This window comes from Sarcophilus harrisii, chromosome 1, assembly GCF_902635505.1.
Source record: "Sarcophilus harrisii chromosome 1, mSarHar1.11, whole genome shotgun sequence".
Classification (NCBI taxonomy): Eukaryota; Metazoa; Chordata; class Mammalia; order Dasyuromorphia; family Dasyuridae; genus Sarcophilus; species Sarcophilus harrisii.
The window spans coordinates 137388277-137413342 of NC_045426.1; the positions used below are offsets into that span (position 1 = coordinate 137388277).

The 25066-nt window shown below is 32.1% G+C and overlaps 1 protein-coding gene across 2 annotated transcripts in view; it reads right to left on the reverse strand.

Annotated features, from left to right (window-relative positions):
- Positions 1–1350: 1350 nt before the first annotated feature.
- Positions 1351–25066, reverse strand: part of HCN1 (hyperpolarization activated cyclic nucleotide gated potassium channel 1) — a 614406-nt gene continuing 590690 nt past the window's right edge. For both annotated transcript variants that reach the window (XM_031964829.1, XM_031964838.1), the window contains exons 7-8: positions 7212–7376; positions 1351–4175 (exon numbers count right to left, since the gene is read on the reverse strand). In XM_031964829.1, the coding sequence (XP_031820689.1) occupies positions 3268–4175; positions 7212–7376 (1073 nt within the window). In that variant the 3' untranslated portion in view covers positions 1351–3267. The remainder of the gene's footprint in view (positions 4176–7211; positions 7377–25066) is intronic.

Consider the following 25066-nt stretch of genomic DNA (forward strand, 5'->3'; position numbering starts at 1 on the left):
TCTATCTGTAATGAAATCTCCCAGGATTTTACTCCCTTTCATACTTTTGTATCTGATTCAAAATCCATTTGTGTAGTTGAGATGTCCCATCAATATGCAAATCCTTTGGGAAGTCCTATGCTGCAGTAAAGTAAGTCTACATAAGTGAATTTCAATGCAATTAGAGCAGCCTAAATTTTAAAATTGGACAGCAACAACAAGCAGAGATGCCACAGAGAAAAGATTACACTCAAATAGCAAATTAGCCTTTAGATTCAATGCTGAGTCAAATGAATGGTAAAAACTTTTTTCCTTGCTGCTATTACATATAAACAATTAAAATTTAATGTAGCATACCAACCAAAACTCACTTAGCAATCATCAGATATAAAGATAAAAGACGATGCCCAGCTCGTTAGTAAAATACAATATTGCACTGGTCAAATAAAAAATTCATGATCTTAGCTTATTTTCTGTTCAATTTATTAATAATCTTTATATTTATATTTATATATAATATATATTTATGGCTTTGAGCAAAGACAAAAAGAAAAAAAAATCTAACTTGTCCCTGATCATACAGTCAATGCAAAAATCAATAGCTCTATTGTCTTCCCAGCAGCAGTAGATTCAATCTTTTCATTAATACATTAAATTCTGTACAGATGGGAAATTCCATACTTATGGGCTTATCTATGTACAGAGAAAATAGGTCACTTCTTCAACTTGAAATGGATGAACCTTTTATATTACAGGTATGTGAGTCCATTTTCCCTATATATATATATATATACACACACGTATATATATATATATATATATATATATATATATATATATATATATATACATTCATACATATATATAATATGTATATGATTTGTACCCTGTACCAGTTTTATTAGTTTAACATAAAAATCCTAGATTTTGTCCATTCTATTATAAAGTCATTAAAAAGTTTATTATTTCACTGAAAGACCATGCGAATAAATTTTACTTATGTTTCATCATAGTGCTCAAAATTTAAAAAAAAATTTATATAAAAATATTTCACTACTAAACCTATCATTCCTATCAAATGTAAACTGTAAATAGTTTGAAGGACCAAAATATCTTAATAATTCAAATATATTTTTCAATTTCATAATAAAATAAAAACTTGGTTCTGTTAAATAGGTGGTCTTGCAGCATATATCTATATATGTGTATACACATACACATATATTTACAATCGACACAATTCCTTTCTTATTCCTATGCCATCAGATATCAGTAGCATGTTAATTGGTAGTTATTTCTCCATGAGTGGGAATTTGTTAGAAAACAAAAATAACACCTTTTTTTTTTCCCTCATTCTTTTTCAATAAAAGGCATGTCATGCCCCATAGGTCAAACTCTGTCCATTCTAGGACTTTTTTTTGGCTTTCAGTAATATATTTCTATGTGTGGTATATGGTAGTGTGTAACTTCTCCATTCAGAGTTTATATCAGCATTGAAGAAACTTGAGAACATTTTCTTAAGGTGGATTGATTGGGACACTTGTTTTGTTTTTGCAAAAGTTGATTACCAAGACTCTTCAGATTGTGTTCCAGTCATCCATTATTTACTGTGAGAAAGTAGGCACAAATGATTATTTAGGAACATCTTTTGTGAAGAAATTGAACAAAGACCCATTTACAAGATTATGGGAAGATCTGAGCAAAGGAAAGAAACATTCATACAACAGTAAAGCTTTAACCCTGCTTTCTGTCACTTTTTCCAACTATTGGAGACACTTAAAATAATAAACCTTCTATCTACGGGTTATGTAGTACATTACATGCTTTAAGAATGACTATCCACATAGTTTCACTATACACAGAGCAAATTGTGCATTCCCAAACAGACTTGATGCTATATTATATTTATTTCTTTTAAATTAATACCACAGTTAACTACCAACTACAGTGAAGACACAGAATGCACTTGAAACTCTAAATCAAGCTGTGTTTACAGATGACCTTTTAAATAATAATAAAAATAAAAACTCACTTCTAGACTTACGTTAGAGATTCCAAACCAGCATTATAGGAATTTAAAGGTAGACACAATTTATGAATGTTTAGTTTTATAAAGTCAAGAAATACTGTAAGTTTTTTTTCCCTACAATGACTGATTGAACCTATTTTTTTTTTTCAAAAAGCATGCAGGGAATATTTTCAGATACTTGCTTATGGCAAGGAAGAAGAAAAGTGATGGTCTGAGTGAAATACAAGTAATTTGCAGGATCAAGCATATACTTTTGCATCAAAAACATTGTAAGTAAAAGTAACAGTATATGTTTCGAGCTGTTAGATTACATTTGAATGTTTGTCACAGTTAGGTTTGGTAAAATTTAAAACTAAGTTTTGAAGTGAAGAGATGACACTCAATTTCAAAACAATAACTGTCATAGCATACCACACTGCAACTATTATTTTGTTTGGGTCAGAAAAGTTATTAAAACTGACATTAATTGAGCATTGGGTCTTTCTTCATAAATATCTGACATCACAGTACAGAGAAAATAGTTCACTCAGTTTGCAGAAACAAGATCAATAACCATGTTTGCAGTTAGAACCATCCAGAGCAATGATTGTGATAGTCCTTCTACTGGAGATGATTTGAGCCGATGGTGTTCTTCAACCTAATTCAGCATGGAAAGCACCAAAACACAGTATGATCTAGAAAATGGAACCTGTCAATGAATACATAATTAAATAATTGTTTCCAATTCAGAGAAATTAATTTTGCAATTTTGCAATTAATGGCAGTTTGAAAAAAAGAAAAAATAATAATTGCTATTCACTAACTCATAATTACCTTCTTAAAAACAAAGTTCTTATCAGAGTTAGCATTGTCTTTTCATCTATGAAGGTCATGGTAATTTGATTTTTTCATTCAATCTAGAAATTTTCCATAAAGTAGAGAAATACATGTTTCAAAGTAATTTTTGAGTCAATGAAGGTTAAAAATAAATAATCTTACAACAAAATTTAGACTCCTTTAATGATTTAAAGAAAAGAAGACATAACACTGAATGCTAAACAGGTCTTTTAAATTTCTTTCTTTGGGGAACTTTAAATATATATATATGTATATTATGTATATATGTATATATATATTTACATTTTGTATGTAGGGTAGAGCTGTCTAAAATATTTCTTCTGAGTAGACTACAGGGACCTATTCAGGACATAGATTAAAATAGTTTCTGGGGGAAAGTCTCAGTTTATAACAGTACTTTCTGCTGTCATAATCAGCAAGGATCATAAATTTGAAGCAAATCGTGGTTTGTCTCCTTCTGGGTCTGTACTTAAGACAGTGGAGGAATCTCTCTGTAGTGTAGCTGTTGCTGGTGGTGGGGTTGGGACAGCTCCTCGGTGGGGAGGGATTGCTCCAGAAGACATCTGTCGAAAGAGGGTGACTCTCTGAGGAACACTGCCCCTGGGGCCTGCCTGAATGCCTGTACCATGGACAGCAGAGACAGGCTGTGGGATTGAAGCTAGAGACTCTCCTACTGTGGGATGAGGTCTGGAAATCAGAGTGGAGATCTCATGAGGCAGCGAAGGCTGAGAGGCTGATAGGGGTCTGACTTCTCTGGTCAAGTTGGTGTTGTGAAGAGCCTGGGTACTCCTGTGCACCTCATTTTTCTGGGAAGAGATGGTAGGTGTCTGTGGCTGCTGTTGCTGCAGAGGTTGAGGTGGTGGCTGTGGCTGCTGTGGTTGGGGCTGCTGGGGTGGTGGCTGTGGTGGAGGTGGCTGCTGCTGCATCAGTGACAGTTGGGAAGTCGTTGGGGAGGCATATTGAAAAGTTCGAGCTGCCAGGGGGCTCTGTACTGGAGGGCTGCAGACTGCTGTGGTATAAGAACAAGGTGACAGGATGACAGCTTGTTGTGGGGTCTGAGTGCTGGGACTTGGGGAATGAAGGTTGCTATGAGACAGGCTGGTTGCTGTGTAAACGGGAGGAGATTGTGTTCTCATTCGGGAGGATGGAGTTGTGGTGGAAGTGCTGGAATTCAAGGTTGGCATTTGGGGAAAATTCATTGGAGCAATAGCTTGAACCATTTCCCTGTCATGCTTTACGATCTGTTTCAGGATCTCATTCTCCTGATTATTGAAAACACCAGTATTCAGATCCTTCTGGAACTTCTGCAGAAGAATTGAATTCTTCTTTCCTGTCCACAGAAGAAGGCACAAGGTTAGAAAAATTCCAAGCAAAGGATGACAGGCCAGACTGAGATTGCTCCCAAGAAGCTAAAACTGGGAAGGTTATAAAGATTTCTCCTTTAAACTTTACTTAAGCTACCTGAGATTTAATTTTCTTATTTGTTTCTGTGAAATACTTATTGTATACAGTTGTCATGAGGAGTTTTTCATTAACATTAAAATACTATAGATCTGTAACATGGCGGGGTGGGGGGGGGCAAAAGAGGGAAATGGTGCTCTACATTAATATAAGAAACTTTGATGTGGGAAGTCCATCTGCTAATACAGAATGGCACTGTCAATAAGTCTTAGAGAGCTACCTGGAATATTAGGAAGATGTCTATGGTCACAAAGCTAGCATGTATCAGAGGTAGGACTTCGATCTTTTATGTTAGCAATATTGTTAGTGATCTTTTTTTATCTTATTTTCAACAGAGTTCAGGTAGAAATGACCCTATTTATCTCTTTATGATTAATGTTTGAATATTATGTTAATAACATCATAACTAATACTTTTCCAAAATTTATATTTACTATGGTACACAATTGGAGACATGTCAAAAATAGTTCCTTGACTAGAGGCAGCAAAAAATAGTATTATTCAAATGTACCATTAAGAAAAGTAATTAATTAATATTCTTAATATTACAGTGTTTGGAATATGGCTGAGATATATCTCTGAACCAGAGGTATATTTTATATGCATATAGGTATGTATAAAATTGCAGACACTAGATTAAGAATCTCCACTCTAAATAGAACATTGCTCTTAATGTAAATGCGAATCTCAGGATATTGTGTTAAAATGTACTGAACTATATAGGCAAAAGCAATTATATTTTTAATGCCCAAATAAAATTCTACCTGTCTACTTATCAAACTGTCCTAATTTCCTGAGTACTAGACATATATATATATATATATATATATATACTTGCCTAGTATACTTCCTGAAACTAATTACATATTTGCAAGCATTGACCACTAGACCAGGAGGAATGATGCTTCCTTGCATAAAGGGCTCTATTTTTGTTTCATCTTTGCCTGTTTATTAGAAACCTTATGACTTCTTGCTGAAACAAGAATGAAAGAAGTATTTATTCATTTTCATCATATAAGAATATTTGTACAATATTTGGCACATAATAGGGTCTATATAAATGTTTATGTGCTTCTTTCCCTTTTTACCTTCCCTTCTCTCTTGTACTGATTTATTTAATACTTCAAATATCAATGATTTCTATGTTCTGTAACCCCTCAGGATTTCAGTAAACCTTCATTAATTACTGGGGCAGAAATCATCACTAAGTAGTCCCTGCTAATGAGCTTCTGCAAATTGAAGAAGACTGGGATCCACTATTTTACCTGATTTAATTACTACAGTGAGCTGATAGTGAGGAAACTCTCCTTAAATATGAAGATGGCCAGCTGTTATGCAATTAATCATCCTAGATAGTTGCCTAGGCTCCTGAGAGCTTATGACTTCCTTAGGGTCCTATATTAGGTAGGTGTTAGAGGTGAGTCTTGTATCCTCATTATCCTGACTTTGAAGGTTTACTATGTGCTATCTTTCACTGCTCATCTGTTGATATTGTTTCACAATTCTGAAAGAGGAAAGGTGCTGAGAACTCTTGATACTTAAGCACCACTAAACTGCTTGGCTTATTTTTATGCTAATTAAGATTGAATATGTCTGCTTACAAAGCAATGTTTAATCGGCCAGCAATAAGTACTACTTAGTCACAAACTTTGATTCTCTTTGACACTTTGAAAAGTAGAAGTTTTAAACTTGAACATGTTCTTTCCTTTAAAAATTTAATGTTACTTCCAGAGGTGCTTATCTAGATAAACAAGGAACAGTCTTGTTATTGTAAGATTCGATCTCCTGCAATTACTTCCAATACAATTGGGAATTAGAGAGAATGCCCAACCCAAGCATATTTGCCCATAAACAAGCATACATTAAAAATGAAAATTATTTAAATCTTTTAAGATACTGAAAGCCACTTTTGCATAATGGCTTAGAGTCACCAAGATTTGGGTATAAATTTCTGTTTCTGACATATATTGTTTGTGATCCTAAATATGTCACTTATTTTCTCAATTCCCTAATCTAAGAAATCTTTCAAAAATACAAATTACAGATATAGTGTTGACTTACTTTAGTAGGAAGAATTGCCTATATCAATAAAATCAAAGGCCTAGTCCTTATCTCTCAAAACAAACCAACTAAAAGAACGAGTGTGCTCTAGCAGACCCAACATCCACTCCCAAGGACCATCTATAGAAGGACAAATACAGGAGACATGGGGAAAAATAGTACAGGATGAGAAGGCATAGATGGGTTGTGATCTGCACCAGTGCAAGCAATATTCACACTGAAATGATCTCAAACCCATTGGATTATTGGAGGGATTAAAGTTTTTACACCACTATAGCTAAAAGATCTAACACTCTAATAGCAGAGGAAACTTTAACAAGGGAGATATTTATCAGTGAGGAAAATACCAATGTTGGATACCTCTAAATAGACTACTCCTACCTTTGTCTACACTACAGTCATTTCCATATTTTCTACTGAGGGTAGGTTCTCATTTTTTCATTTCTTAATGTAGAGATAAATCTCTATGAAAAGCACATTAGTTTAAACCTCCAAATGAATAGTTTTGCCTGTAGTGTAGATTCAGGCTTGAGTCTATTGAACATTGTAGTTCTATTTGAATTACTACATAGAACTTTGCTTATTTATTATTTTAGTTACCTGAACAATCACACAGTGTTGGTATCGCTGTGGAAAGCAGGTTGCAAAGCTAGCAAAAATAAAAGAAAATTAAACCTATAGCATGCAAAGCAGAATATCAAGCATGGTTTGAGAAGTTGCTGGATAGTTATCAAAACTTATTTTCCATATACACTAGCAAATACACCTAATCCAGGGATACTTCTAGTCCACTAAACAAAAAACAAATTGTATTGGTAAGTAAGAATGCAATAAAAAAGAATACCTATTCGATCTAGTCGGTCAATCGCTACTGTTTCAAAGGCTCTCCTCATCATGGGATACTCCTCCAAAACCTCATTGAAATTGTCCACAGACAGTGAATAGAGGCGGCAGTAAGTATCAGCTCGGACACTGGCTGTGCGGCGGCCTTTTGTCAAAAGGCAAATTTCTGTTGAAGTAAAAGAAAGAAATATTTAATAAGCAAAAAATTTCAAGAAGGCCTCAAGAAATTTAAAATGATTTTTACTACAAGTAACCACAAGTCAAGCAACCTCAGTATAGAAGCAACGTTGTTATATCATTTGGAGATTCCTTTTGAGAATTCTCATCATCTTTGAATGAACATTTATAAAACATTTATGCCTAACACTGTGTTAAATACAGATTTGAAGGAAAAAAAAAAAAAAAAAAACTACCCTCAAGTTTACATTCTAAGGTGAGAGGGGGATGATAAGTTCTATATTTTAAATGGAAAAATACCCACTGACTTGAAAACTGTTTCTTGTGCTTTGAATAAAGGGAAGAAAATGCCAGCTCTTCAGAAGCTTGAAAGAGAAAGAAAGATATTACAAATAAATATTCTTCCTTTAAGGTGCAATCTCCTGAAGCCTGTTTTTTTTTCTTTGATCTACACAGCCTAAAACAATCTCTTCTTACCCCTAAACAATCAGAAAACTTTATTTTTATATTTGTTTGTTTATTCACTTTTTTATTTATTTATTTTGCTAAGGTAATTGCCATTAAGTCACTTGCCCAGGGTCACACAGTTAGCAAGTGTTAAGTGTCTGAGACCAAATTTGAACTCAGGTCCTCCTGACTTCAAGGCTGGTGCTCTATCCACTGTGCCACCTAGCTGCCTCTAAACTTTATTTCTTTAGAAGTCATTATTCTTTAACCTATATTGTAGTAAGCCTTGTCCTTTCTCCTTTACTGGTTCAGAGAGACAGTGAGCTAAAGGGTTTGGTTTGAAGGCAGAGATTCTCAGTAAGTAATTCTAACACATTCTTTTTGGTAAAATCTTTGACAAGTTGCTTAGCCTTCTAGTGGCCTATACTCATTGGTCACATTGACAATCAATCACCAATTGTCCTTACCTGCTCTCTACTAATGTCCTATTAGGATTTTTAGGGCTGATAATGTGTGTAATCCCCTTTCAGTTTGTTGCATGGGTCTTTGCTCATAGCAAGCACTCAATAAAGGTCTTTCAAATGAATATCTATAATACTGGCTGTTGCTCAATTATTCATTTGTGTCCAACTTTTCCTAACCCTATGGACTAGGGCCCATTTTTACTGTCCATGGAATTTTCTTGGCCAGAATGGTTTTTCATTTTCTTATCCAACGAATTAAGGCAAATAGAGATCATGTGAGTTACCCAGGGTGACATAGCGTGTCTGAGGCTGAATTTGAATTCATTTCTACTTGACTTCAGGTCCACCAGTCTATCCATGGTGTCTTTTATAGCTGTCTTTTATAGTACACTAAGTAGTAAATTGTCAATTATGCACCTAGATTAGCAATCTAAAGTAATCAGAAGAGAAAGATTTTCCTTTTCTTCTCTAATGGAAGACCTGCAATATCTGAACATTCTGTTTTCCTTGGGCCCCACAAGATCAATTCAGTTCAACAATATATAGTAATAATGTATGATGTGTCTAGCATTGTGTAAGTTTGGCATTATGGTAGATACAAAGCCATATGGACCATTGCCCCAGTCTCAAGGAGTTTAACATATTGCTGGGGATTATTAGTTTGGGTTCAATAGTTCATAACCAATTTAAGAGTTTCATACATTATAAAGGACATTTTCCCTAAAAAATCATAAAAATACTCATTGTGCATTTTAGGCTATAATTTCTATAGAGTTTCTAAAAATATGGACATCAGATTCATTTCCTTTAAATAGATGCTGGGGCTGTGAAAAAATAACAAGCTTGATATTTCCTATGATTAGGCCCGACTATGAAGAGTTCTAATTATCTCATTCCTAGAGTAGCTGACATTATATGACTAGGGTGCTTTCAAAGTGCATCCTCATTCTATGTGCCCCAAAATGCTTCTATGGTGATTGCTTTGGTAAAATCACAAATCTTTTGCTTTAGTGAATCATGACCCAATATTTGACCATTTTTTTTTTTTAAATCTAGATTTCCATGTATGAATCAAAAAAAGCACAAAATACCTGTTTCAATTTTTACTAAATCAGGAGACATGAGAGGTTTCCTCCTGAAAAATGTTTATAAATTCAGCCCATATCCCAAACTTGAAAATCTGATGAATAGCACCTAAAGTATGCAAATATTGATCTTTTCATTCCTGGAATCTAAATTCAGAATTCTTAGCTAATTGTGATGAGAAACTGGACGATTTGAATATGGCATGAGAAAGGCTTCATTATCTTTGTAAATGTGAACACTGACTGGGATCCAGAGCAAATTGTCACATAGCAAAATGACAGGAATTGGAATCAGATACATAATTCCACAGTTACTCTAAATTTGATGAAATCATAATTGTTTTCATTTTCCAGTCTTAAAGCATGATATTAGTATCAGCTTCATAGCTGACTGATGATGATGATGATGACAATGGTGATGTTATACTCCTATCACCACTATTAGTAGCACATTTGAAGTCTGTATGGGACAAGGGGAAGAAGACTGGCTCTGGTGTTACATAATTGTCCTCTAAAACTATGTATGTGATCTAGAGCAAGTTGTTTAACTTATCTGTTAGACTAGGTAATCTTTGGAATCACTTCAACCTCTAAATTCATGTTGTTATAATAATATAATCTGGGTTCAAATCCTGCTTCCACTGGTTACTATCTGTATGACCCTGGGAAAGCCAAAAATAATAAAAATAAATAATGATAATGATGATGGTGAAAATAACAATACTATCTGCACACCCTCTTCTAGAGTCCTGTTTTCTTTACATGTCAAAAGAAAGAGTTGAACTAGATATACTCAGTTACCTTCTATCTATCTATATCTATGGCCTTTGCAAATTAGAATAATTTTTTTGCATTTGATTTTTAGAAAAATTACACATTTTAACCTATATTGAATTATTTGCTGTCCAGGAGAAAGGGAGGGAGAAAGAAAACTATGGAACACAAGGTTTTATAAGGGTGGATACTGAAAATTATCTTTGCATGTATTTTGAAAAATAAAAAAGTTATTATAAAAATAAAAAATGACAAAAAATAAAATAAAATAATTTGTTGAAAAAAATTTTTTTGGCTGAGACATTTTTAATATTCTTTGTTAAAATAAGATCTTATCCATAAAGTTTTCCCTAGGTCTTTGGCTTCAGAAGACTCCATTTAATTTCTTAGAAACGTATTGCAATTTGAGAGAAGCAATTCTAAGAAATACTCATTAATGCCAATTCTTGTCTTCTTACAGACAAATTGCCAATCAGCTTTAATAGAAGGATTTTTGACAAATAGTCATTCTCTACATCAGTGGAATCACAGATAATCTCCAAATATTTAAATATTTTCATGACTTAATTTGTGCAGTTTCTTGAACTCAAGATATAAATTTGAATTTTTTAATCCCTAAAATACTGTCATCATATAATGTTTTAAAATCCTGTTCTTGTTTTACAAAATTAACATGTTCACTATTAGTAGAACATGTGCTTTGAGGTATTTTCTGATAGTGGTAATGGCTTTTCAATGTTCTAATTATGCTAGTTCCTTATATACTCATTTGCAAGATGCCTTGCCAGAGAATTCTAGTGCTGTAGAGAATGTGTACTAAACAATAATTGAGGAATCACTCTGTAACTTATTATTATGATCTTTGAATTGCCATTTAAACTCTTTGGCTATACATTTTTCATGAGTAAAAGTGCTGATTATATGTATCTCGGTCATAAGCTCCCTCTGCTTTAACATTTTATGATATTATATGATATTAACTGTGGTACAGTAAAAGAAATTTCATTCCTTGGTATTATCTAACAAGTCAAGAAATTCTTTTACTAAATGAACTGTTTATTTTCTCTCTGCAACTGTGTCTCTCTGTCTATATATACAAATATACACATATTAACACGTGCATACATATAAGAATGACTGACCTCCTCTTTATGTGCTTTTTCATACACATATACATAGTAAATTTTGGTTGGACCTATTATCAACAGACCTTGAAATTCACAGCTAACTTTCATTTACACCAAAATTAAAATAAAGTTTTCAAAGATTAAAAAGGAGCTTTTCACCCTCTTTTATCCATTGATATTTAACACCTTCTAGCAGGTCTTCATTAGCCACTCAGAAGTGTAATTAATAAGTAAGAAATATCACTGCACAATTTGAAAAACAACTCAATATTCAATTTGATATTCAGTGATGCCTTACTAAAAGTCTAGACATTACAAAAGTTAGGTATAAGAAAAGGTATGTTTAACAAGGGAAAAATGTTTTTTTTTTAAATACAAAGGATTCATGAATTGAATTTTGAACCAAAGTACATAATATATTCAACAAGCTTTCCAAACATTAAGGTATTATATGGATGTTATTATTATTATTATTATTTCCAAATACAAGTTGAATGAAGTATTGGTCTGGTAATAGATCTCATTTTAGGGGATTCTAGATAATGAAAATGGCACAAAAGTTCTTTGACAATAGTACATTTGATTACCCACCATTATATCAGCACCAAAAATCCCCACTAAAATTGGATTCAGATTACTATAGTTTAAGTCACAATTCCATTACTTACTAGCTGTATGCCTTTGAGCAATTTACTTAACTTTATAAGTCTCAATTTGACAATTACAAAATGAAAATAATATTTACACTATCTACCTCAAAAAGTTGTTGTGAAGAAATGTTTGAATTTAATGCAAAAATTAAATACCACATAAATATTACTGTTGTTATTTACTTCAAAATCATCAGCACCAAGAAAACTATTTATTGCATAGTTCTGGGAAGCATATCACTATCCTGTGCTTACAATGTTTTTGAGGGTAAATTTGATTATCAAATAATCATGCAATTTTTGCCTTTTCCTTCATTTACGTCTGCTATTTTATATATAATTTTTTTTTATTTAATAGCCTTTTATTTACAGGATATAAACATGGGTAACTTTACAGAACTGATGCTGAGTGAAATGAGCAGGACCAGGAGATCATTATATACTTCAACAACAATACTATATGATGACCAGTTCTGATGGATCAGGCCATCCTCAGCAACGAGATCAACCAAATCATTTCTAATGGAGCAGTAATGAACTGAACCAGCTATGCCCAGAAAAAGAACTCTGGGAGATGACTAAAAACCATTACATTGAATTCCCAATCCCTATATTTATGCACACCTGCATTTTTGATTTCCTTCACAAGCTAATTGTACAATATTTCAGAGTCTGATTCTTTTTCTACAGCAAAATAACGTTTTGGTCGGGTATACTTATTGTGTATCTAATTTATATTTTAATATATTTAACATCTACTGGTCATCCTGCCATCTAGGGGAGGGGGGGGGTAAGAGGTGAAAAATTGGAACAAGAGGTTTGGTATTTTATATATAATTAATATATTTTATTATATATTATGTTTTATATTTCATTATTTGTTTTCTTTTCACTATATTCTCTGGTTTTTAAAATTTATTTATTTCTCTTGTCTGCCAATTAAAATTGTGAGCTTTTTAGTGGCTGAGTGTAAATGGACCTCTTACATCTCATTTAGTACCTATTCTTTGAATGCTATGTTACATGCTTAGTAATATTTTAATGGGAGCCAGAACAATGTAAGGAAGAGTACCCTAAACTAGCTCCTAGGTCTATTTCTACCATGTACTAGATAAATTACATTGAACAAGCTACTTGATCTATTTGGCTCTTTATCTCAAAATTAAGAGAATTAGAGATGATTATTCCTAAGCTTCTTCTATCTCCAATAATTCTGACTTTATATTTTAGGATAGATCCAAAAACCTACTTAGAGGCCTATTTTCAACTTTACACATAATATTATGCCCTGTTACCCTGCTAGGTATCTCCCCAATTTGCTAGAACCTGCCAAATGCTTTATAAACATTTTTTAATTAAGCCTCATAACACATCTGTGAGTTTTATGGGCCATGTGTATAATGCAAAAAAAAACAAAACAAAACAAAAAAAAAACAACAACAAAAAAACAAACAGAGAATTTAGCAGTGTTCCCTATGATGTCCTTACTACCTAAGTGGATAATTAAATTACTTCTGGAAGCTCTCGTGGTCTAGAGGAGAGAAGAGGGAGGAAATGAATTTTTAAGTGGTTGTTTAGTAGAAAAAGACAGAGGTAAATTTGCATGCATTTTTTTTTAGGTTAGAATGGGGCCAAAAATATTTTTCCTAAATGCCTTGGGCAGGTAATATTTGATTCAACAGGCATTTATTAAGTGGCTAACTATGTGCAAGGCAAATGCTTGTATACGTTAGGCTTGTGTACTCAATTCAGTTCAAGAAACAGTTATCAAATGAATGTATACTTTGAGTCCCAGTACTGTGCTAGAGGCTAGGAGAGAGACAAAGATTAAAGACCTAATCCTTGCTATCATATAACTTCACAATTTAATAGAGCTATATTGCAAATGAAGGATAGAGCATTGGGTTTCAAGTCAAGAAGACCTAAGTTCTAATCTGATTTACTACACTTGCTAGTTGTAGGACCCTGAACAAATCACTTAATCTCTGTCTGTTTCAGATTCCTTAACTATAAACAATAAGAAAAGCCCCCAGTATTACTGGGGTAATTAAATAAGATGATATTAGTAAAGTACTTGCCAAAGTGTCTGATGTTTAATAAATAGATGTTTAATAATAAATGTTTAATAAAAGCTTATTCTGGAAGGGGGGGGGGGCATAGCAAAGATGATGGGAATAGAAACAGTGAATTAGACAAACTCTACCATTACTCCCTTTCTGGCAAAAAAAAAAAAAAATCCATTTAATCAAATCATAAAACTGCATAGTCAACAAACATCAGAGTAAGACATTTTTCTAGCATAATTTAGGAGACTGGAAGATGTCTGAAATACTGGAGTAGAGGTCTCCTGGAATGCACACACTAGCAACACTAGATGTGGACACTGGAAGAGACTGTGAAGGGACCTGAAGCATCAGTTTCAAACAAAATTTTTTTGTTTTGTTTTTGTTTTTGATGAGGCAACTGGAGTTATGTGATTTGCCCAGGGTCACACAGCTAGGAGGTGTTAAGTGTCTGAGGTCAGATTTGAACTCAGCTTCTCCTGACTTCAGGGCTGTTCCTCTAATCACTATGTGACCTAACTGCCCCCAGCTTCAAAAATTCTTAACTTGGAGAAGGCAGGGGGATTACAAAACTATTCAAAGAAATTATAAGGCCACTTCTGCTAGCATGGGGTGCATCATTTTTTGTCAACTCCATTGCAGTTCTAGGTCACAGTTCCAGGGCAGAGGACCATTTGTTTTTGTGGTTATAGGAAAATAGAGGACCTGGGTATAGTACAGTGGCAAAGAGGAGCTTTTAATATTGTGACTTCAGGGGAGTAGGGCCTTTTCTGGATAAACCACACAGCACAGACTGAGTAGTGTTTAGGTCCCTCCCTGGATTACAACAACTTGAAAAGACTACAAATTTACAAATCTCCAGAACTAGCTTTGAAAATAACAGAACAATAACAACAAAAGCTTGATGCTTGGATCAGGGCCTCCATACCTCCAAATTAACAATGCCTAAATTTAACATGAAGCTCATAATCAATATCTAGGATTGAAAAATGAGGAGGAAAAAAGAACCTGATGATAAAAGCCTACTATGTTGATGAGGAAGATTAAGATACAAACTCACAAGAACACAATAATGTGGAAAAAAAAGCTACAAGAAAATACTGAAAATAAAAACACAAATTGAATATAACTCAATTTTAAAAAGTTCTTGAAGATCTAAATAAAAATAAGAGTGACAGAGGAAAAAATTTGGAAAAGAAATGAGAGAGATACAAGAAAAGGGAAATAATTCAGTAAAAGAGGTACAAAAATTCACAGAAGACACCAAGTTCTTAAAAAGCAGACTTGCACAGATGGAAAAGAAATACAAAATCTTACGGAAGAAAATAAGGCCTTAAATATTAGAATTGGGCAAGTGAAAGCTAATGACTTGATGGGACATCAAGAAAAAAAAATAAAACAAATTCTAAAGAAGGAAAACAGGAGAAAATATCTCATGAAAAATTAACCTGAAAAATAAGTCAAAGATTGATAATTTAAGAATTATAACAGTATCTGGACATCACAATTGAAAATAAAAAAACCTCAACATCATATTTCAAGAAATTATCAATGAAAACTGTTCTGATATTTTAGATCTAGAGGGTGAAGTAGATATTGAGTACACCAAACATCTCCCAAAAGAGAGCACAAAATGAAAACTCATAGCCAAATTCTAGCCCTCCCAGATAAAAAAGAAAATATAGCAAAAATTCATAAAGGAACAATTAAAACATCATAGAGTCACAGTCAGGATAACACAAGATTTGATGGCTCCAATATTAAAGAAATAAAGGGCTCAGAACATGATTTTCTAAAATGCAAGCTAGGATTATAACCAAAAATAACCTACCCAGCAAAACTTTTTATAAATCTGCAAGGGGGGTGGGGGATGGATAATTCGTATAATAGATGATTTCTAAGCATTCCTGATGAAAAGACAAGAACTGAAAAGAAAATTAGACATTCTAACACAAGATTCAGAGAAGAACAAAAAGGTAAATTTAAAAGAGAAATCATAAGGATCTCCATAAACTTAAACTGTTTATATCCTATAATAAGATGATACATGTAATCTAAGAATTTTTATCATTAGGGCAGTTGAGAGTGTACATGGACAGAGGGTACAATGTCATCTAAAAACAGTGAAGGGATGAGAAAGAAAAATGTGCTGGGAGGAAGGGGAAATAGGAGAAGAATGGAGGATGTACAAGGGAGCTTGTGAAAAGGAAGGGAAGAGAAAATAGAGATGGTGGTAAATGACTTGAACCTCTCTCTTATCTGAATTGATTGAAAGAATAAATAAAAAAAAAGGTACACATAATTTGGTATAGAAATCTATTTTACCAAAAAGGTAAAAGAGGGAATGGATAAGAGAAAGAGAAGGGTGATAAAGAAAGAGCAGATTAAGGGAAGCTGTGCTTAGAAGTGGGGGAGAAAAAGGTTTTAAGGAGAAACAGGGTAAAAAGAGAGAAGGGTTGAAAACAAGAAAATAGGTTGGAAGAAAATATACAAATAGTAATCAATGCCATGAAGGTGAATGACATTTAATTCACACCTAAAAGTAGTTGGCAAAATAGATTATAAATCAGAATACCACAATATGTTGTTTACAAGAAACCTACTTGAAACCGAAAAACATGCTCAGAATTCAAATAAACAGCTGTGGGAGAATCTATTATAATTTAGCTTATGTAAAAAAGACAGGGGTAGCAATTGTGATCTCAGAAAAATGAAAAGCAAAAATAGATCTAGTTAAAAGAGACATTCAGGGAAACTACAATTTGCTAAAAGGTACTATAGACAAAGAAATAATATCAATATTAAACATATGTACTAAATGGCATAGCATCCAAATTCTTAAAAGAAAAGCTAAATGAATTATAGGAGTAAATAGTAAGATGATACAACTGAGGGATCTTAACTTTACTCTCTTAGAACTAAATAAATCTAACCAAAAAATAAGAAAAGTTAGGGAGATACATAGAATCTCTGACAAAAATTAAATTAAAATAAGAGTGTACTTTTTTCTTGTACATGGAATCTTCACAAAAATTGGCTATGTATCGGAGCATAAAAAACTCATAAGCAAATGCAAAAAAGCAGAATTATTTTCAGATCATAATACAATAAAAGACTTTGTAAACATAGATTAAAATTAATTCTAAATATTTTATCATAATTGATATCAATGAAAACCCTAAAATCATAGGATCATCTCAAGAGATGAAAACCAAAACCAAAATCAAAAGCTTTTGACAAAGTATAACACCCCTAACTTTTTAAAAACTTAAAAACAAGTTTCATCTATCTAAAGCTAAAGGCAAACAATATGAGTAATAGGGATAAATTAAAAATCTTCTCAGTAAGATCAGGGATAAAGTAAGGATATCTGTTATCACCAATTGTATTAAATATTATACAAGAAATGCTAGATGTTGCTAGCTAGCTAGAATAAAACAAGAAAAAAGAAATCAAAGCAATAACAATGGATAAAGAAATAAAACTATCAATTTTTGGAGACCATATGATGGTATATGTCAAGAACTATAAAATGTCAACTAAAAAAATTAATTGATACCATTAACAACTTTTGTAAAGTTGCAAGATAAAACAATAAAGAAACAAAAATCTTCAGTATTTTTATATATTCCTAACAAAATCCAAAAAGAAGAGATAGAGAAATCTGATTTAGTTTACCTGCAGACAATATAAAATATTTGGAAGCCTACCTGCTAAGATAAACCTAATGACCATATGAACAAAATTACAAAACAATCTTCACACAGGGGTAGCAATTATGATCTCAGAAAAATAAAAAACAAAAATAGACCTAATTAAAAAAAGACATTCAGGGAAACGAGAACTTGCTAAAAGGTACTATATTCAAAGAAATAATAACAATATTAGAAATGTTTAACTTCAGAAACAAGTTGAGAAATATTCATTACAGATAAGCCAATATTTTTAAAAAATCACAATTCTTCCTAAATTACTTTATTTAGTACCATACTAAGTAAAATCCCAAAGAACTATTTTATAGATCTAGAAAAAAAAAAAAAAAAAGATAACAAAACCATCTATAAGAACAAATGGTCAAAAATATTAAGGGAATCAATGAAAAAGAAATGTGAAAGAAAGTAGCCTAGTAGTAAGAGATTTCAAACTATGTTACAAACTCATAATCATCAAGAGTATCTGATCCTAGCTAGGAAATAGAATAGGAATAGGTAATGTATAGCATAGACAGTATTAATGAAAATAATCTGTCTTTGAAAGACCCAAAGATTCAAGTTTTGGGAGGCAAAAACTCACAAGTTAATAAAATTTTCTGAGGAAACTGGAAAATAGTTTGGTAGAAGTTAGGCATAGACCTTTATCTCATACTATATACCAAGATAAGGTTAAAATGGCCATATGGTTTAGGCATGAAAATATGGTATATAATTTGTTGTTGATCAGTTGGTTCAGTCACATCTATCTCTTCATGATCCCAATGGGAATTTTATTGGTAAAGATAGTGGAGTAAATTAGGGGAGAATACATAGATAGAGATGAATTTATGAAAAACTAAGTATAGAGAGGATCGTTGGAAGTAAAATGGATAATTCTGATTACATGAAATTAAAGGATTTTGCACAAACAAAACAAATGCAGCCAAAATCAGAACCAAAGTAGGAAATTGGGTCAGGGAGAAAATTCTACATTTTTCTAATAAAGACATTTTTTTCCCTCAAATTCATGAGCAACTGAGTCAAATTTATAAATATACTATTCATTCCCACTTGATAAATGATCAAAGGATATGGAGAATCAGTTTTCAGGGAAAAAATGAAAACTATCATCATGTGAAAAACTGCTGTATATTACTATTATTAGAGAACTGCAAATTAAAACAACTCTGAGAATCTATTTTTCACTACTCAGATTGGCTATCGTGCCAAAAAGAGAAAATAGTAAATGATGGTTGTAAAAAAATAAAGCACCAATATCCTTTTGGCATAATTGTGAACTGGTCCAACCAATCAGTTCTAAAGGTGTACATACCTTTTGACTCAGCACTACCAATCCTAAATCTGTTCTCCAAAAAAAACAAAAAGAAAGGACCTATACATAAAAAATTATTTGTAATAGCTCTTTTTGTGGTGCCAAGGAATTGGAAATTGAGGTTTTTTCCATCAATTGTCAATTGGCTGAACAAGTTGTGTTTATAATTGTTATGGAAACTATCATTCTATAAGAAATTATCAAGGAAGTATTTTCAGAAAAAAAAAAAACATATACCAAAATTTGTAAGAATTGATTCATATTGAATAGAGCTGAATCAGAATATCAGTAAAACTGACATTTTTCAAATCTAAAAAACAAAGAACAAGAAAGAAAAAATACAGAAACAAAAACAAAAAATAAAACCTCAATTTGCAGGTATTGTTGATTTTTGAATTGTAAAGCCTCAGAATGCAATTTTAACAATTGGTCCTAGGTTCTGGTAACTCCTCACACCCAACTTAATGCACTCACCATATAATTGAGAACTGATGTCTGGAAATGGTTTTTCATTTATTTAATTATTCATACATATGTTTTCCTTTGAATATGTAATTTTATTAAGTACAGATCTGACTTTGTCAATATCTATAATCCATAAATTCTTATGACTACATTTTGCCTTTAAGATAAAAATGAAAAATAAAAAATTCTCTCTTTAGCATTTAAAATCCTTCATAATGTAGCCCAGACTTGGCTTTCCAATATGATCATACATTATTTCTTTTTTCACACTGAATACTTTATCCAAACTGACACTCTTACTCTTCCATGTATATATCTCCCATCTCTGTGCTATTTCACAAGTTATATCTGAGGCCTGGAATTCACTCTTTCTTTATCTCTTCTTCATAGCATTCATTACATCCTCCATGATTAAGCTCAAGCATCACCTTATACATGTAGTCTTTCTAGCTTCCCCAATTGCTAGTGGTCTACCCCACCAAAGTATCTTGAATTTAACTTGTATGGATTCTGTCTATAATTTCAAATGTACAAATCGCTTCCCCAATAGCATGTAAACTTCTGGAGGGCAGCATATTCATTTCTCTCTTTAGAATTTCTAGAGTTTAGCACGATGCTTGGTGCATAGCAGAAACTAATTAAACATTTGCTAATTGATCTATGGATTGAATATGAATTTCCCTAAACTTGTCTTGTAAAGTTGTGAGCTTTAATGAAATTATTGCAGTGACATCCACAGACAGAATTATATAGACAATCTCATTATCTATAACAATTTACTATAAGTAAATTTTTTCTATTTGAACTCAGCCCAAAACATCCCCCCAATAATGACAAATATGATTGACAACCAACATCTTCCTATTTAGTGCCTCAATTAGTGTTCATTGTTCATACTTAATAGGTCCTTGAAAGAGTAATTTCTGTAATTGTATTTATGAGGGAATCTTCTGTGAGTTTATGGATCTCCTTTCTTTTTTATTAAAGCTTTTTATTTTCAAAACATTTGCACAGATAATTTTGAACATTCACCCTTGCAAAACTTTGTGTATCTCTCTCAGATGGCAAGTAATTCAATATATGTTAAATTAATCATGTGCAATTCTTCTCTATATATTTCCATATGTATATGGAAACATGTACATGTCTAGAGAAAGGTTCTTTAATGTTCTATTTTATTTTATCAAGTCAAGTGTGTTTTGTGTTTCTTGCTTTTAATAAACAATAGATAAATGTGGCTGAGTCTTATTTTCTTGTGCTTCTCAGGGACTCATGTAGCCAAGATATGGATTGTTGAAGAGATTTATTTGTAAAAATGCCTGTTCCCTTTTAATACATTTATTCATGGATTGTTATAGGTCAGAACTTGAAACAAGGTACTTAGTGGAATTGAGGAGACATTAGTTAAATCTAGTTTAGCACTGATTTAATCCTACAACAAATTATGGTTTCCTAGTGATATAATGATTGGTTTATATTCAGTGTGGAACATATAAGCAGGGACTCAGAGTTACCAAGAAGAAGCTGGCAGAGGCAGAAAACACAAAAATGGAGCTCAAGCTCTTGGAACCAAGTAGAGAGATAGGTCTCTAAGAAAGCTAACCGGGCCCCAGTCTCGAAGGAGACAAGACTTTGAAAGAGATAATAAAGGATTTAGACTTTAACACCTGGCTGTATTTGTGGTGATTACTGAACTGAAATGAAGGCTGCTTCCAGAGACCCCAAGAAACAGAAACAGAGAACATTACAATGGATGACATTCTCAACTGATATGTTCTTGTATTAGTATTTTAAAAGTACAATCTATATAATAATCCTTCAAATATTTGAAGACAGCTAGCACATTCTGCTAAATCTTCTATTTCCTAGCATAAACATCTTCAATTGATTTTTTTCCCATTTGGCAGAGATTTCACATCTTTGACCATTTTGATTCTTTTCCTTCTGGGCTTACTCTTATTTGTCAATATTTGTGTATATTCACATATGTATACACACGTATATGTATAGTTTCATATATATATAATTATATATGTATATGGTTATATATATATATATAGTTATATAGAGATACTCATATGTATCTAGATAGTTACATGGTTATCTGAAGGAATTTTTTTATTTTGTCACCATGCTGAATTTTCTATGTGGAAACTGATTTCACCAGTGCAGATTAAAAACAACTTGTGATTTAATTTGTATTCTTGCTTGCCAGATCATATGTTCCTTATTAACACATTTTAAGAAGTCTACTAACCATTTTGGGAGGTAATATTGCATTGTAGATAGGGATCCAGCCTTGATGCTAGAAAAACTTGTGTTCAAATTCCATTATATATATATATATATATATTATATATATATATAACATATATGTTATATATATATAATATATATTTATATGTCACATAGCTCTTCAACAATGCTAGAAATCTTTAAATGCTCTAATCAACTCTTTAAAATTTCATTTCAATTAATTTTCTTATAAATATTGGTAAAGGAAAATTGTCCACTTTTTGATGAAATCACATGTATTTTCTATCCCTTCCTGATATTAATCCTTTTAAAAATGTTTTATCAAGGAATAAATACATTATTATCCAATCAGGCCAGAAACATTGAATTTGCAGTCACATGACTAAGGCAAATATTGAGTTCAAAGCGTACTAGTTATATAATTTATCAACTGTTTAATTTTGGAGAATTTATTTTTTCTGGACCTTAGTTTCATATTTTGGGTTAAATGATTTCTCAGGTTTATTCCTGTTTTAACTCTGCTTTCTATGACTTCCTTCATCCCTATTCTTTTTTTCGCTTGATATTTGACATCTATGAATATAGTCTGAGCCAAGCCCACAGTGTTGAATCATCTTGATACAAACATCAAATCATTTCTCCACATCAGTTCTGCTCTTTTCATTCCTAATTTTGCTTATACATAATAGAAAGAATCATCTTTCAGCATGATTCTTTTCAATCTCTGGCCCATCAATTAAAATAAAGTAGTAATGAAGATTAGACCACTGGCTAATGTTTGTATGGATAAACGGTTTTCATTCTGCCTCCTAAAACTATACCAGGGATGTCCTGGTAAATGTTTAATAACCTGGCTTTCTGTGTGTGTGTGTGTGTGTGGGGGGGGATTTATAAAAAATAATTTTAAGTTTATTTTGCATTGACATTTTCTTTACTTTCTTAAAGGTAGACAATAAAAATAATAAACCATACCCTAATTTGTATTTTTTTGCTGATTTCTGAAGAATAATTCTCATACTGAAAATTTAACAATGGGCTCTTTCAGGATAGTTTAAGTTGGCTCCAGTATTCCTCTAACCATATTGCATTCATAGCTCCATGTAGCCATTCTTTAAAGCTTATCATTGGAAACAAGGGAAGAGATTATAGTAGTGTTTTGAAAAGTGTCCATAGACTTAAGAATTAAGAATGACCTAAGTTCAAATACAGCTTTTGATAAATACAAGATATAAGATTTGGAGAAAGATGCTCAAACATTCCAAGTCTATGTTTGTCTCTAAAATGAGGGATGGGGGGGAGAATTTGCAAATTTATCTAATATGGATATTGGGATGATTAAGGAAATTCCTCTGTCTAAAATGAGTTGCAAAGACAGTTTTTTGTTTTTGTTTTTTTAATAATATCAAGAGAATATAAGCTATAGGAGATGTAGTGAACATTCCATTTTTTGACTTTTTATTTATAACACCTAACAGTGATTTGCATAAAGTTGGATTAAATATGTGTCCTTGTTGTTATTGTTGTCCCTCCAGCAGGGTTAGGAGGTCTAAATTTCTTAGAAGTAGGTACACTGAAAATTTTACAGATTGTAAATGAAGGGTTCTGAATATCAAATCTATTTGAGATTGTGGCTATCGGTGGACAGTTTCAAAGATCACATATATAAAATTCATCTCAAAAAGCTTCAAATCAAACTCTATTTCATTGGGCTCAAAATAGATGAGCATTCTTGATAACAAACTCTAGAGTCCCTTTCATTATATCTTCTAACATTTCTTGATGAATTACTCTTTTGTTCCATTTTGGTTGACTATCTCTAGACTTGCAAGTCAAATCCATTTGTCACCATTCACATAGTCTGTCTGCTCTTATATTTTCTTTATGTCTTTCCTCTCTTTTACATTACCTTTCTCCTTAAGCACACTGCTTATATTTTATCTATTCCATTGAAAGATTCCAAAACTAGATCAGCAGGTTCTTAGTTCTAATTGATTATGAATGTATTTGGTGTCTTTCAAAAGCAATCTATCTTTTCTCTAGTTTGTCCTGTTCATCCTTCACTTTTCTTTCTCAAGTTGTAAATGTCTCAGGGTTAGAGTTTGGTTTGTGCCAGTTTTTTTTTTGTTTGTTTGTTTTGTTTTTTCAAACAGCTAACTACTTTATACACCAATATGCCGAATATTTGTTGAATGGAATTAGAATTCTTTAGTATCTCTTTGACCTGACATTTATTCACAATCATTTCTAAAAAGCATTTGTTCCTGTTAACATCCTGCTACTTCATGATTCAGATGAAATACTTCCTTATGCATAAAACGGCCCCTCAACTACCCACCTGCAAATAATTTCTCCATTACATAATACTCATATTCTATTCTGTATAATATTTTACTGTGTGTATCTTATGCTTCTACTATGCTATTCTATCTATGCTACTATTGTGGAAGCAAGAGTAAAAATATAAATAAATGAGAATCACTTCTTTTTGATTGGTTGCCTTGGGACTTTTCTCATTTTTTTTTTTTTTGTCTACCTATTCTAGTGATAGCTACAAAAACATCATTTCTACTACAACGTATGGCTATGACAAACTCCAAAGAAAAGATGACAAACCACATAGAGAGGAACACAGGAAACACATATTAAGAATTTTAAGAATTTGGAATATTGCATATTGAATTAATTTTATAATTCTCTACATCAAGATAATGCTAAAAATCCCTTTGTGGACTTGCCATATTTTTATGCCATTTTTGTTTAATAGGGTCAAAATAATAAATAATCTCCCAGTATTAGTAATTCTAAAATAATCTCACCAAATTTCAAATGATCTGGTGGATATAGAAAGAACAATTATTACTGAGCCAACTGCATATATAAAAGATTAAATGATATATGCTGTGTAGTTTTCCATAATAAAACAGGACCCTACTTTCCTCACTTTGAGAAATTAAAAAAAAAAAAAAAATGATTAGACTACTTTCCAAAACACAGGTAGTGTTTCATCCAAATATGAATTTCTCCTTTTGATTCTAAATCTACAATCTGCCTTTTAAAAGTTAATAAAATATTTTAAATTATAAATATCTTTAAAACACATTTACCTCTAAAAATCCTTTTTCAGCTCTTGGATAACAAAAACATTTTTAAATGTTGACTTGATAGCATTTATTTTTTTTTCTGTGATTTAATTGCATCCTGAAAAAAATGTTTAGTCAAAAATCATATTTTCTCTATAAAGTATATTCACCAGAAACTTAGGAAGCAAATCTATCCAAATGAATAGAATATTTGGCCAAAACATCATTGCCCCTGTAAAGGGC